Source organism: Triticum dicoccoides, chromosome 6A, assembly GCF_002162155.2.
Source record: "Triticum dicoccoides isolate Atlit2015 ecotype Zavitan chromosome 6A, WEW_v2.0, whole genome shotgun sequence".
NCBI lineage: Eukaryota > Viridiplantae > Streptophyta > Magnoliopsida > Poales > Poaceae > Triticum > Triticum dicoccoides.
The window spans coordinates 39,149,502-39,163,951 of record NC_041390.1 but is presented as its reverse complement, the minus strand read 5'-3'; the positions used below and the strand labels follow the sequence as shown (position 1 = coordinate 39,163,951).

General features: G+C 44.4%; 1 protein-coding gene across 1 annotated transcript; it reads left to right on the top strand.

Moving 5' to 3' along the window:
- Nucleotides 1-11,776: 11,776 nt before the first annotated feature.
- Nucleotides 11,777-14,428, top strand: LOC119314469 (pentatricopeptide repeat-containing protein At1g02060, chloroplastic-like). The gene has a single exon (XM_037589189.1). It carries the CDS (start codon nucleotides 11,794-11,796, stop codon nucleotides 13,666-13,668), a length of 1,875 nt encoding a protein of 624 aa, XP_037445086.1. The 5' UTR covers nucleotides 11,777-11,793; the 3' UTR covers nucleotides 13,669-14,428.
- Nucleotides 14,429-14,450: the final 22 nt, after the last annotated feature.

The following is a 14,450-nucleotide window of genomic DNA, read 5'->3' as shown; positions in this document are numbered from 1 at the left end:
CCGTTTATTATTCCACACGTGCATATGAGTCTTCCTCCGAGCCTCGTGGTTATTGTAGACTCGAGAACCATAGCAGTTATAGCATGGAACATAAACATAATTATGAACCGGGAGATAATCAATAACATTTATTATTGCCTTTAGGGCATATCTCCTACAGATTCCCACTTGCACTAGAGCCAATAATCTAGTTAATGCTAATGCACTTTACACCTATGGCATACTGGTGTAAAAAATGCTTCGCATGTGGTATAGCCTGATTTCCATCGGATCTGACAACTTCAGCTCGGTGTATCTCTGCATATCCTCGCATTTTCACGCTTTCACAAAATTCATATTTTGTGCAGACTTGGCTTTGTATATATGTAAATCATTGGTCGAAACCTGATTCCTCAGACTGAGTTATGGAGCAACTATCTGCAATAGTGTCCCACCGACCAAAGCCTTCTTGGAACCATACTAAGTTCATGAATGAACTATATGATTCAACATATTTGTCTTTGTCGCTTCTAAAGCGGCAACATACTTCGCCTCTGTTATAGAATTCGCCATAGTAACTTGTTTGGAACAATTTCCAACTAACTGCACCACCATATTGTGTGTTACACAAAACCCTCAATTTAAATCAAAAATTGCATGGACAATGATGAAGATTGTATCAATGTAACCTTTTACAACAAACTCGTCATGATCTCCACTTGCGAGAAAACATGTCATCAGTGCTACTTTAGTACTCAATGATCCTTTTTCACTGTTGTCCCATGATCAATACTTTTGATCACTTTGGTATCTATACTCGCAATAGCTTGGGAGTATTGGACATATCTGGTTGTTTTACATACCATGGAATACATGATTAATCCAAACACAGGAGTGTGTGGAATCTCCATCATGTATTTTGCTCATCAGTGTTTTGGGACACTGATTCTTGCAAAAACTCTTTCCATGTGACTTCGGCAAGAATCACTCCTTGTCATTCTTAGTGCTAAACGGTTTTAGCAACTTGTCAATATGTATTTTTGCTCAGCCCTATTAGGTAAATCTATCTCCATAGATCATTATGCCTAATATCAAGGCTATTTAGCCCAAGCACTTCATCGGAAAACTATTTTCAAATGAAGTCTTAATTCGTGTCAAGAAATTTATTTCCAAATAACAATGTATCAAGCACACAAGGTTTTTAGAAATATTATTATGCTCCCACTTACTTTCCTGAAACCACAAGCATCTTCGTTACCCATAGATGAAGCCAAACCCCTTTGACCATTCCATCAAAAACGAAGATTCCAACTCCATTTTTCTCTCTTCTTTCCATTGCTGGAACTCTGAAGCTAGCATACTTACTAGCATCCTCTGGACTGACAAAATACTTTGGATTGTATCACATACAAGTCCTAGGTTGTATTTCCATTTCATGGAAATTCTTTTGGCATCCATGTTTCATATCTCATGTTTGAAATATGTATTAATTGCTAGTTTAACCCGAACCGACTTTAAGCATTGCTACGGTGAGGAAATCTCATTGTAGTCAACTCCTTGAACTTGTTGTTGCAACAAGTCGAGCTTAATGGATAAAACATTCTTACCCATATCAGTTTATAGTCCCATTACAATCCATTAGACTGTAAGTCTTTCAGAGGGTTTATCAAGATTTAAATCTTGAATCATTTATGGAAACTATCTCGGATTATATTGGCATTTAGCCAATTCCGAAGTCAAGGCCCATCAACGCTTCCTTGTCTATTGTAGGTATACTGTTGTCTAACAACAATATCTTGTTTGCGCACCTGAGAGGTTTGCACGAGCTTTGCCTACGTTGTTCAGCTGCAAGTTCGACCGAAGTCCATACATCTCATGTAGAGGCTTCCATATCAGTCGCAGTAGGAAACTCTGGAATCACTTCCAAGGTCCCTTTCCTTTGACCTGATGACGAAGATACATGTTATCTCATCGAGTTGCACTGTCCTCCCACTTACCGTTTTGCAAGAACTATTCTCTTTAAAAGCATACCGTTTTGTGGAAAAAATCCTTTGCCTCGGTATAGTGGTGGGGGAATACCCAATGACTTGCGATAACTTACAAAGTAGAACTTGTGTGATTTGGAATAGGTTTGTAACCTTTAACACAAGCCCCATATTCCAAATGTTAAGAAAAGATATAACATGGTTGGGCGTACCATACCATGTCGTCATTTCAACAGACCTGATGGAGCTCTTTTCAGTGTAAAAGCTGCAGTCTCTAAAGCATTACTCTTTAAAAATGATAATGGCAAATTTATTTATGTCATCTTTGATCTTACCATGTCATAAATGGTTTGATTACATATTCACGGACTTTCCACTCATAGTGGTGTTCCAAGAGGTGTAAGTTATGAAACTCTTTTCACAACTCATCAGACATTCGCTAAACTTGTAACTCAAATATTCCTTTCTGCAATCAAATTTCAGAAACATAATTTTCTTGTTACAATAACTTCTACTTCATTTTTGAAAACCTTTCGAATGATTTCAAAAGATCCAGACTTACGTCTCCTCAAGCAAATATCCATATATCTACTTGAGTCATTTCTGAAGATAGATAAATCCACTACTTGCAACAACATTTATTGAACTACACACATCAAAATGTATGATCACCAATAAGTTTGTTGCTCGTTCCTTATGGCCTTTGAACGGTATTTCAGTCACTTCACTTTTTGGAGGAAAGTTGCAAGTGTCACGTGATTCAAAATCAAATGACTTCAAAATCCATCATAATGGAATTTTTTCATGCGGGTTTCTCAAATGTGACCAAATGCAGTGCCACACATGTGTGGTATTGCTTTAGTCTTGCGACATTTAGCGTCAGTGTTATGGATGTATCATTTTACCATCAATATTCATAACATACATCCCATCTTCGATGGAAGCATGGCCCTTCATGTTATTCATAATACTGAACAACAATTGTTCTTTTATGAACAACCCTTTTGCAATAAACGTTGTGCAATGGGCTAGAGTGTAAGAAACTCTAAAATGAATTATGAAAGGAAACACAGAGGTAATATATTAATATCATTGTTCATAACATACATCTCATTCATAATGAAAGTATGGCCCTTATGTTTATTCGTAATACTAAAAATCAAAAGTTCTCTTATGAACAACCTTCTTGCAAGATACCTAATGCAAAGGGCTAGAGTGTGAGAAACTCTAAAATGAATTATGAAAGAAAATACATAGGTAATACACCGATGGAAGGTATAGTAACTTTTGCTATGTTCCCAGCATGTATTAAACCTCATTCCTGGCTAGTCTTTTTAGGCCATAGTAGCTCTTACATTGATTCGCAACAAAATGCAATCGAGCGGGTATCTTTGTGATTAACTCACAATACCCAAGAATTAGTGATTAATATGTTTAACCATAATTCCCAAGAACTATATCTTTGACCAACCTTCTATACATCAAAAACTTGTATGACATTCATACATGAGCTGGATACTCCAGTGATCTTTCTTTCTGCCTTTATACTTCTAACAGTTTAACTTTTAGTATTTCTCCTACTCGCAAAAGAAGCACCCAACTTAAGAGTGGCGTTAGCCCCGGACTTCCTAGGCGTGTAAGTCATACTAACACCCTTTGGACACTTCCTTTCTCTTTAAGTTGTTGTTTTATTCACCTTTCATCATATGACAAGCATTCTTCTAGATCCCTCTCTTATCAGTCTAATGCATAGTAAACACTTTACTAATAATTTGCAAACAAACATTGCTTTGGATATTTCATATCTTTCAGCCTTTGTTTGTATCTAAAAATTAATTTTCAGTTCCGTGAATATCACATAACTATCCCAAACTTTCGAGGTTCGAGTTTCATGGAAGCAAACATATTGCACTTGACCGCAACGGAATTCTAGCTTTTGGGTCGAAGGATGAGAGTCTCATCATCCATTGCGTTTAGCGGGAGTATACGGAAAGCATGCGATAGGACAAAGTCCTTCTCGGCACTTTTGAGGACAATCCTCACATTACGTTACCAATCGTAAAGTTTTAACCAGATATTTAACAGCTATTCAATTTTAACAGGGAAGGTGGAAACGCAAGCCATTCTACAACTATTTTGCAAGTAACAGTTAGAAAGTGTTCATAATTAATTGCACTGAGAATTAAACATGTCAATTCAACAGTGCACTCCCACACAAATCAATATGTCTCAAAATTGATTATGAGTGATACAAGACCCACATTTTGATTCAACGCCATTGATGTGGACATCACTGATGACGAGAATTTCAATTGGTAGGCAAACTTGCCGATCACATCTCCATGTGACTCTTGTTCATCTTTCGATGGGTGTGTTCCGAGCTTAGGACGATCCTGCCTGAACGTCAAAGACAACCAAGTGATCTTGCTGTGAGGTCTGACCTCACCCGCCTCATTCCTCTCGATTCGTTCGTACCCATGTGGGTATGGCGCACCCCGAAAAGATACGAATTACAAACGGTGCTACACTTGGGTGAACACTAACTACTTTGATATTTTGAAGTGAGAGATCACCCTAATAAAAAGCGACTACTGTGCAATCAAGAAGGGTGCATCAAGAGGGATAAACATCTCAGGAAATTCATAATAGCATGATATCGTATAGCTCGTTCTGACGGAGAAGTCTTTCATTTCTTCGTCTTCGGCATCCGCGTCGGTGTTCACCTTTGCAAAGATTGCCACCACCTTGTCGATGCACCAGATAATATTGCTATCTCCATAGTGTATAAAATTATTGCATTACTTAAGTTTGACATGTAGGTCATTAAAGTGCAATCATATGGCTCCAGCAATCATGCCGAATCATGACATGCAGGTCATGTTAATTACATCATATAGTCATCTCATACATAATCAAATTATTATGAGCACTGCTATACCACATCACATGCACATGCAAACCCTCTTGCAAAACCAAGTTAGACGCCTCTAATCGGTTCATGCAAAAACTTGTTATTCATGGCTTCTAAGGTTTCGAAACAAACCGAAGCTACCAACGTCCATCATCAAGTATGATAGTTCAAGTCGCTAGATTAACTTTGCGGGGTGTATGAAACACAAGATAATAAAATCTTGAGCCCCATACTGAACTTCGTCATACGCATGACCACCGTGCAGGTCATATCTACGTTGCCCTTTGGTCCGCGAAACATCCATCTTTCTTTAACTATGGTGGAACCCAAAGAACTGTTAGCACTTCGTTGATCTGTCAATCGGCTTACTCAGGAGCAGCATGAAAGGATCGCGGATTGCCAGAACTTTGTGAGGTTCCACCATGCCGTCAAGATCAGGATTATGCAAATTCAAGGGAAGCAACAAGAACATCGGGTAACAGATTTCATCTACTACCCGCACAAATAATTTTTAGTAATAGAACTCATCTATTACCTAATTATATCATGCAACACCCATACATCTCTATGTATTCTAGATCGCAACATGCATCTACGCATAGCACGGCTCATGATGCCACTGTAGGGTAACGCGGCAGAAAACAAAAAAATTCCAACTTACGCACTACCCTAGGACCACTATGGAGACTGCATACAAGGTTTGATCTTTTTCGTTACCGACTCGTAGCGCAGCGAGAAGTAGAGTCGATGACGATCAGCGGTGCAGATCCCCGGAGCTAGGATTTACAACCTCCCAACCGCGAGGATGTATACCCTCATCTGCCCCTCGGACAACCCTCTGGGAGGCGGTCGGACAGTCCCCCGGACGGTGTCGCGGACAGCCCTTCGAGAGGACCTTCGAAACCCAGACGGTCACTCGGACAGCCCTTCGGCAGGACCTTCTAAACTCAGACGGTCACACGGACAGCCCTTCGAGAGGCACTCTCAAACTAAGACCGAAACTACAATCTCTCTCTACAGAGTTGCACACATATGGTGTCATCTATCCGGCAGGGCTTTGCCGTCCAGAACTAGTTCTCACCGGAACCTAGACAGCCTTTCGGCTCTACGAAACTATTTTGCGGGGAGGGAGAGAGAAGCCAGATCATTGCAATGGCACTTGTATGTGAGAAAGAGTGGGTATGGAGAGTGCCTCTCCACCTCTATTTATAGGAAAACCCAAGGGGTGGGGGGAAACATGAAAAACCCAAAATGCCCACACTTTATGTCACGCATAGAAGGGCATAAAGGGCATAAAGGGATGACAAGTGGAGCTCCATGGAGGAGCTGCACCCTCCAACGTCCCACCTTCATGGGGGCCCCAAAGGGGTTTCCTTGATCCCCAAGTCCTTCTAGAAGTCTTTTGGGAAAAGCCCCAAAAGGTGGCTTTCCATAAATATCCCAAAAAGCACTTTCACTATTCACGACGACATTGTTCAGCATCCGTTCGAACTAAAAATATTTGTGTGGGATTAGAACATTTCCAGTACCCACTAAAATAATGTTCAACGCGTTCTGAAACATTTTTGGATTAGTGATTTTCATCTGCGAAAAGCATCTGAAGTGGTTTCGGCAGCTCAGGAGCAATTCCAGCTTTTATCCCGGAAAATTCCAGACAGTTTCCAGAATGACTCTGGCACCCTCCAAGAATTATCAGGCATGTGCCAAAACCAATTTTACTTAATAGTATATCCCGAAACAACTTTTCAGTTTCACCGAAACTCACCCGATGACCTCTCTGTGCGGAACTTTTCCGCTGTCCGAAACTTTTCGGTGTCCGAAACTTTTTCGGTGATTTTCTCTCAGACTCCCTGTCTAGTATTCAGCAGATAGATGACCCTTAAGCGTGTGACCCTATAGGTTCGGTGAAGTATAGACATGACCCGGAACCCCTTCCGATCAATGATCAACATCGGAGCCGTCGACACCCATATTGACCCCTATACCCACACGAATGAATATTCGAGTGAACCTCCAGTTGCAGTGAGCTATTCCTATTGCTTCACGATATGTCACAAACACCCGAGGTGAGATTTATTGCATCCCCATGGACGAACAATTTGTCCACCATGCAAGTTACCTCGTTACTGGTTTTGTTCTCTTTTCTCGTTTCCGTGTTCCGGCTTCCCTGTGATCAAATCACACCGTGTCTAGCCAGACGATGATGGATACCGTAACACCGAGAGGGCCCAATAATATCTCTCCATCATCGGAGGAGCAAATCCCAATCTTGAGCTATCAAGTTACTTGACACACTTTTCCATGAACCCGTAAGCCGTCATAATAGCCACCCATTTATGGATGACGTTTAACAAACCCCAAAGTTCATGAAGCAAGTATGAAGAAACTCGATACTCTCATGGTCTAAGGAATTGTGCAAACATTAACTATCTCTGTGATATTACCATAAATTTGTGATGAAAAGAATCTCATAGCATAACATCAATCCGGGTCGATTCAACACAAATGTTCTCTTAACATTGTGCCCTCAAGGTTGCTGGCATAGACATGCCCATGATCAGGAAAACAGAACCATCATGCAACACTTGAGCCAGTCTTAGAGGCCAGACTAGGAATACATTTTACCGTTTATTATTCCACACGTGCATATGAGTCTTCCTTCGAGCCTCGTGGTTATTGTAGACTCAAGAACCATAGCAGTTATAGCATGGAATATAAACATAATTTTGAACTGGGAGATAATCATTAACATTTATTATTGCCTCTAGGGCATATCTCCTACACCTATGTCTGGAGCGTGGTCAGCTGGGCATGAGATACTGAGCAGCTCTCCCAATCGCCTTTTTCAGGGCCGTGGGGGTGGGAGGAAGAACTGGGAGCGCTAGCCATGTTTGCGCGATTTCTTGTGGCAAGCTCTAAGGATTTTCCGCCTGGTGTGGAATGGCATCTGAGATTCAATCTCCTTAAGTAGACGCCTTTGATACGTCCATTTTGCATCATGCTTTTATATCGATATTTATTGCATTATGGGCTGTTATTACACATTATGTCACAATACTTATGCCTATTCTCTCTTATTTTACAAGATTTACATAAAGAGGGAGAACGCCGGCAGATGGGATTCCGGGCTGGAAAAGGAGCAAATATTAGAGACCTATTCTGCACAGCTCCAAAAGTCTTGAAACTTCACGGAAGACGTTTTCAGAATATATAAAAAATACTCGGTGGAAGAGATTCACCAAGGCGGCCACACCCTGCCCAAGAGGGTGGGGGCGCACCCTACCCCCCTGGGCGCGCTCCCCTACCTCGTGGGCCCCCTGGTGGCCTTTCGGTGGCCATCTTCTGCTATATGAAGTCTTTCGATGGGAAAAAATAACAAGCCATCTTCTCGGACGAAACTCCGCCGCCACGAGGCGGAACCTTGGCGGAACCAATCTAGGGCTCTGGCAGAGCTGTTCTGCCGGGGAAATCATCACCATCGTCATCACCAGCGCTCCTCTCATCGGGAGAGGCAATCTCCATCAACATCTTCATCAGCACCATCTCCTCTCAAAACCCTAGTTCATCTCTTGTATCCAATTCTTGTCTCCAAGTCCGGAATTGGTGCTAGTAGGTTGCTAGTAGTGTTAATTACTCCTTGTAGTTGATGCTAGTTGGTTTAATTGGTGGAAGATCATATGTTCAGATCCTATATGCATATTAATACCCCTCTGATTATGAACATGTTTATGCTTTGTGAGTAGTTATGTTTGTTCCTGAGGACATGGGAGAAGTCTTGCTATTAGTAGTCATGTGAATTTAGTATTCGTTCGATATTTTGATGAGATGTATGTTGTCTCTCCTCTAGTGGTGTTATGTGAACGCCGACTACATGACACTTCACCATTATTTGGGCCTAGAGGAAGGCATTGGGAAGTAATAAGTAGATGGTGGGTTGCTAGAGTGACAGAAGCTTAAACCCTAGTTTATGCGTTGCTTCGTAAGGACCTGATTTGGATCCATATGTTTCATGCTATGGTTAGGTTTACCTTAATACTTTTGTTGTAGTTGCGGATGCTTGCAATAGAGGTTAATCATAAGTGGGATGCTTGTCCAATTAAGGGCAGTACCCAAGCACCGGTCCACCCACATACCAAATTATCAAAGTACCGAATGCGAATCATATGAACGTGATGAAAACTAGCTTGACGATATTCCCATGTGTCCTTGGGAGCGCTTTCCTCTATATAAGAGTTTGTCCAGGCTTGTCCTTTGCTACAAAAAGGATTGGGCCACCTTGCTGCACTTTATTTACTTTTGTTACTTGTTGCTCGTTACAAATAATCCTATCACAAAACTATCTGCTACCACTTATTTCAGTACTTGCAGAGAATACCTTGCTGGAAACCGCTTATCATTTCCTTCTGCTCCTCGTTGGGTTCGACACTCTTACTTATCGAAAGGACTACGATAGATCCCCTATACTTGTGGGTCATCAGCCTTCCCTACATGGCTCGGGTGTTACGTGTAAAAATACTTGGACCCTTCATATTCATCTGACACGTGGAAGCCGAGGAGACGATGGCACAGAAGCCAAAGGGTATAACATTTAATGTAAGGTTGAGTTGTTCGAAGAATTCGCCTTACCAAGATCGAAGATGTAAAGGTTGAATACAGTCCTTTGGTTCAGATGCTTTGAAGTATTCGGAGGAGGAACCCGTCTTGCAATGCCGAAGACAATTTGCATGCCGGATGCATCGTCATTGAAGATTGGTTCGGGGACTACTGAGGGAGTCCTGTATTAGGGGGTCCTTGGGCTTCCGGGCTATGTGACATGGGCTGGACTCATGGGCCTTGAAGATACAAGATGGAAGGCTCTCCCTCGTGTCCGGATGGCACTCTCCTTGGCGTGGAAGGCAAGCTTGGCATTCGTATATGAAGATTCCTTCCTCTGTAAACCGACTCTGTACAAACCTAGGCCCCTCCGGTGTCTTTATAAACCGGAGGGTTTAGTCCATAGGGGTAACCATAATCATATAGGGTAGACATATAGGGTCTAGCCATTACGATCTCGAAGTAGATCAACTCTTGTAACTTCTATACTCATCAAAGTCAATCAAGCAGGAAGTAGGGTATTACCTCCATTAAGAGGGCCCGGACCTGGGTAAACATCGTGTCCTTGTCTCCTATTACCTTCGATCTTAAGACGCATAGTTCGGGACCCCCTACCCGAGATCTGCCGGTTTTGACACCGACGAGGAGCGAAGGAAATTCAATCATGGGGAAGAAATGCAACAGGCAGACAATATCTCTTTTCTAATCAAAGCACTTGTTGTTAATTTTACTAGCGCAGCCTCCCCTAAGGCGAGATGGGATCAGAAGGATGGTTGAAGCCAAGATGGAATTATGTTAAACTCAATATTGATGTACTGGTGATGGTTGCTTTATAATATAAAGCGAGGGGAAACCCTTTTTCGTCAAACTCAATATCGATACAGCGTTTGATCCGGATTCGTTGCAAGGAACAGTGGGGGATGTCCTGAGAGATAGTAAAGGGAATTTGATTGCTGCTGCGAATAAGAAACTTGATTCTTCTGTCAATGATTTTACAAGGGAGGTGGTCTCTTTGAGGTTTGGTCTAAACCTTGCTCGAGCTATGGGCTGCAACAAGATTGAGGTCAACTCGAATAATCTGTACATGATCACCACAATGCATGATGGTAGTTCTTCTTCTGTGGCTAGTGTGGTCTTTGAGGATTGTTATTTCATTTCTTCATATTTTAGCCATGTTATGAGCACTGCTTTAGGGGTTCAATCATGTAGCGCATGAATTGGCAAAATGGGCTAGATTTTCCCTTCCTAGTATTTTTGTAGACTTGGCTCCAAAGGACTTGATTTCTCTGCTTGTAAGAGATGCGATAATTGTCATGAATGAGTGAAAGAAGCTTCGAGCGGGGCTGGTTAGCCAGGCGATCTCAAGGTGAGCAACGGATCCCTTTGTGCGCCATCGGCTCTGCCGCTGGTTCCCTCTCCCTCTGCCAGCCACTCCAGTGGCGGGAGGGAGGAGGAACCTCAGATCTATGCATCTGGTGTGTTATCGGTAGGGTTAGGGTTGAGGGAGTCGTGGCGGTGGCACGTCTGATAAGTTCTCCGCGCTCCATTCACGGTCAGACGGGGATCTTGCCTTCGTCTAGGAGCCAACGGGTGGGGGATCCTCGGATCTCGTTGAGGTCACGGGCTATGGTGTCTGGAGGTTGGCCAGCACTAACCGGTTTGGTCCTCGGATGGGTGGTGGTTGTGTGGAGACAAACATTCTTCTTCCTCCTTGGTATAAGTTTTTGTTGTTGTTCTTCCTCCTTCTTTGTGTTGCTGCTGGAGGGATGTTCCGCTTTGCCCGGGCGGTTCGCCCGGTCGCGGCGCCGGAATCGGATCCTAATTCTCTTTCATCTGAAAGAGGCGCATATAGCGGTACTCAAAGTTGATGACGAAGGCTGGTGCAGGCGTGTTGGATGCACATGTGTGTCCTTTTTTTTCGGCGCCTGGGCAAAGAAGTTGGGGAGCAGCATGGCGGTGATTATGTCGTGGTTGAAGACGAGGACCTGCTAGGGTCTAGATACAAATTATTCTGTTCCAGTGGTCTCCTCACAAGATTAAAGGATGATGACACAGAGCTCCGGAGGTCTTCTCGTTTTGCTGGTTGTTTGAGGGTGCTCTATGTTGTTCTTTTTTTTATGCGTGTGTTAGGGTATCCTCGTTCGGGTTTAAAGCTTTGTATTATATCGTGATTTGAATACAAGCATACTTTCTAAAAATAGTGAAACTTTCAAAAAAAAAGTATAGTACTCTTCCTTCTTAAAGAGAATTTTGTATAGCAATATAGTACTTCGGTGTTGTGGGAAGTCGCGTGCATTTTCAACGCTGCCACGCTGACCAGTTCTAATGGGCACGGCAGGGAAGCCGCCGGCGCAGCCGGAGCCCGCGTCGGTGGCGGCGGCGAGGAAGCTGCACCTCCTCCTCCGCTCCCGCGACCTGCGCCCGGCGCTCGAATACCTCAGCTCCCTCCCCTCGCCGCTCACCCTCCTCCCCAACCACGCCCTCAACGCCCTCCTGCGCGCGCTCGCCGCCGCCGGCCGCGTCCGCGCCGCCACCGACCTCTTCCGCCGCATCCCCGCGCCCACCGCGCACTCCTTCAACTCCCTCCTCGCCGCGCTCCTCCGCCGCGGCCGCACCCGCGCGGCCAACGCCGTCCTGGCCGCCTTCCTCCGCTCCCCACGGGCCACGCCCGACGCCGCCACCCTCAACACCCTCCTCCACGGCCTCTCCACCGCCTCCCCGCGCCCGTCGCCTCCCGCACTCGTCAGGCTCTTCCGCTTCCTGCCGGAGACCTACGCCTTCGCCCCCGACGCCATCTCCTACAACTCGCTGCTCTCCGCTCTATGCCGCGCCGGTGACCTGCAGGCCGCGCGCAAGCTGTTCGACAAAATGCGCGTCGGAGAAAAGGATTGCAAAGCTTCTGTGTCTCCCAATGTCATCACTTACACGACCATGATCAAGGCGTACTGTGTAAGGGGCCTGGCCGACGAGGCGCTCGCGGTCTTCAACATGATGGCTGCGGATGGTGTGGCGCCGAACAGGATCACCTACAACACGATGATCCAGGGGTTCTGCGAGGCCGGCAGGATGGAGCTGGTGAAGGGGTTGCTGGAGACAGACTCGTTTAAGCCAGACACGTGCACATTCAACACACTGATGTCCGCACATTGCGGCGAAGGGCGGATCAGGGAGGCGATGGAGGTGTTCGGCCAAATGGCGGAGCTCCATGTGAGTCGTGACTCTGCAAGCTATAGCACGGTGATCAGGGCGTTGTGCGAGAACAGGGAGTTCGTGAAGGCTGAGGCGCTTGTGGATGAGCTTTTGGAAAAGGAGGTGCTCACGAAACGAGGGGGTTGTGTACCGCTCATTGCGGCATACAACCCAGTTTTTGTGTACTTGTGTGAGAATGGGAAGGCAAAGAAGGCAAGGGTGCTGTTTGGGCAATTGTTGGATCGGAGGAGCAAGGTCGACTTTGCTGCATTCAAGACATTAATTCTAGGGCATTGCAAGGAGGGAGATTTTGAAGAAGGGTACCAGCTGGTGCTCTCAATGTTGAAGAGGGATCTTGTGCCTGATGATGAATGCTACATTGCCATCGTAGAGGGATTTTCACAGAAAGGAAGGATGAAGGTTGCATGGGAGGCCCTACACAGGATGCTGAACAGTGGTCTCCGGCCTAGCACAAGCACGTTCCACTCGGTTCTTTTAGGACTTCTGAAAAAAGAAGGTTGTGCAAAAGAAGCTGCAGACTTGATTGAGATAATGCTAGAGAGGAAGATTCGCCAGAATTTGGATCTTTCGACCAATACGATTGACGCATTGTTCAAAAGCAGCCTAGATGACCGTGCTTACAAAATCATCACATCTCTATATGACCAAGGCTATTACATCAAGATGGAAAAATTAATCGCGGACCTCTGCGAGGAAAAGAAGTTCACAGAGGCAGCCGAACTTACCTTGTTTAGCTTGCAGAAGCGTCATGATTTGGGCGTGTCGATATCCAGTACGGTTCTGGATGGCCTTTGCACAACTGGTAGAGCTTCAGATGCGTTCCGGCTTTTCTACAAACTCATTGAGAGCGGAAGCAGTTCTGCTGCCGTTGAACCTCGCAGTTTGGTTGCACTTCATCATGCGCTTGATGAAGATGGAAAACAGAAAGAAGCTGATTTTGTTGCTAAACAAATGAGGCGTGCGGCTGCCAGAATTAGGGAAATGGTCTAAAAGAGTTAGCATTGTCCCAGGAACCAATTCAAACTCTACGGTCTATGCTGCTCCAGCCTTGAACAGAGACCAGGATGCAGAAGCTGGACTTCCAAGCTCTCGGCTTGATCAACTGCCTGACAAGAAATGGATCGTTGAGGAATGTTAGATGTTGTAAGAACGCAGACAGCAGATCAAATCAATCTATGCTCAACCATCCTTAGAATGGTTTGCTTGGGCCATTTCTTCTCGACGGTTGCCCTATCCATCTTTCAGATGAAATGCAGTGATCGAAAACAAGACAGCAAACTACTATGAAGACCTTGAAGAGCAGGTTCGCTGGAGATCAAAGCGTGCGTAAACCCTACAATCGCATTAGGCAAAAGATCCATATGAGCTATGTTGAACTTGGTGAGTTTACGGTAATGGCATTTGCCACGAAATGTACACAGTTCTTTGCAGTGTGCAAGTCCTCATCCATGGCGCTCTTTTTATCTTGCGGGAAGTACCCCTGTCGTTGCGAGATTCTCCTCATACAGTTAGGGAGCTAAACATGGATGTGTGGAAGTGATTTCATCATCTCAAGTATTCTTGCTCGGAGGATCCGACTGTGCAAGGCATGCTGAAGACCCAACCTTGTTCGGTATGAACAGGGATCTCAAAGACGAAACCAGGTCCTTTTTTTCTTTGTTGCAAAACACCAGTTTATATTAGATCATTAGCAAGAATGCCCGGGAACTTGTTTTCAGTGCCAAGATATAAGTTCTTTTTTCTAGGCAGAAATGGGAGTTCACATAATCCTA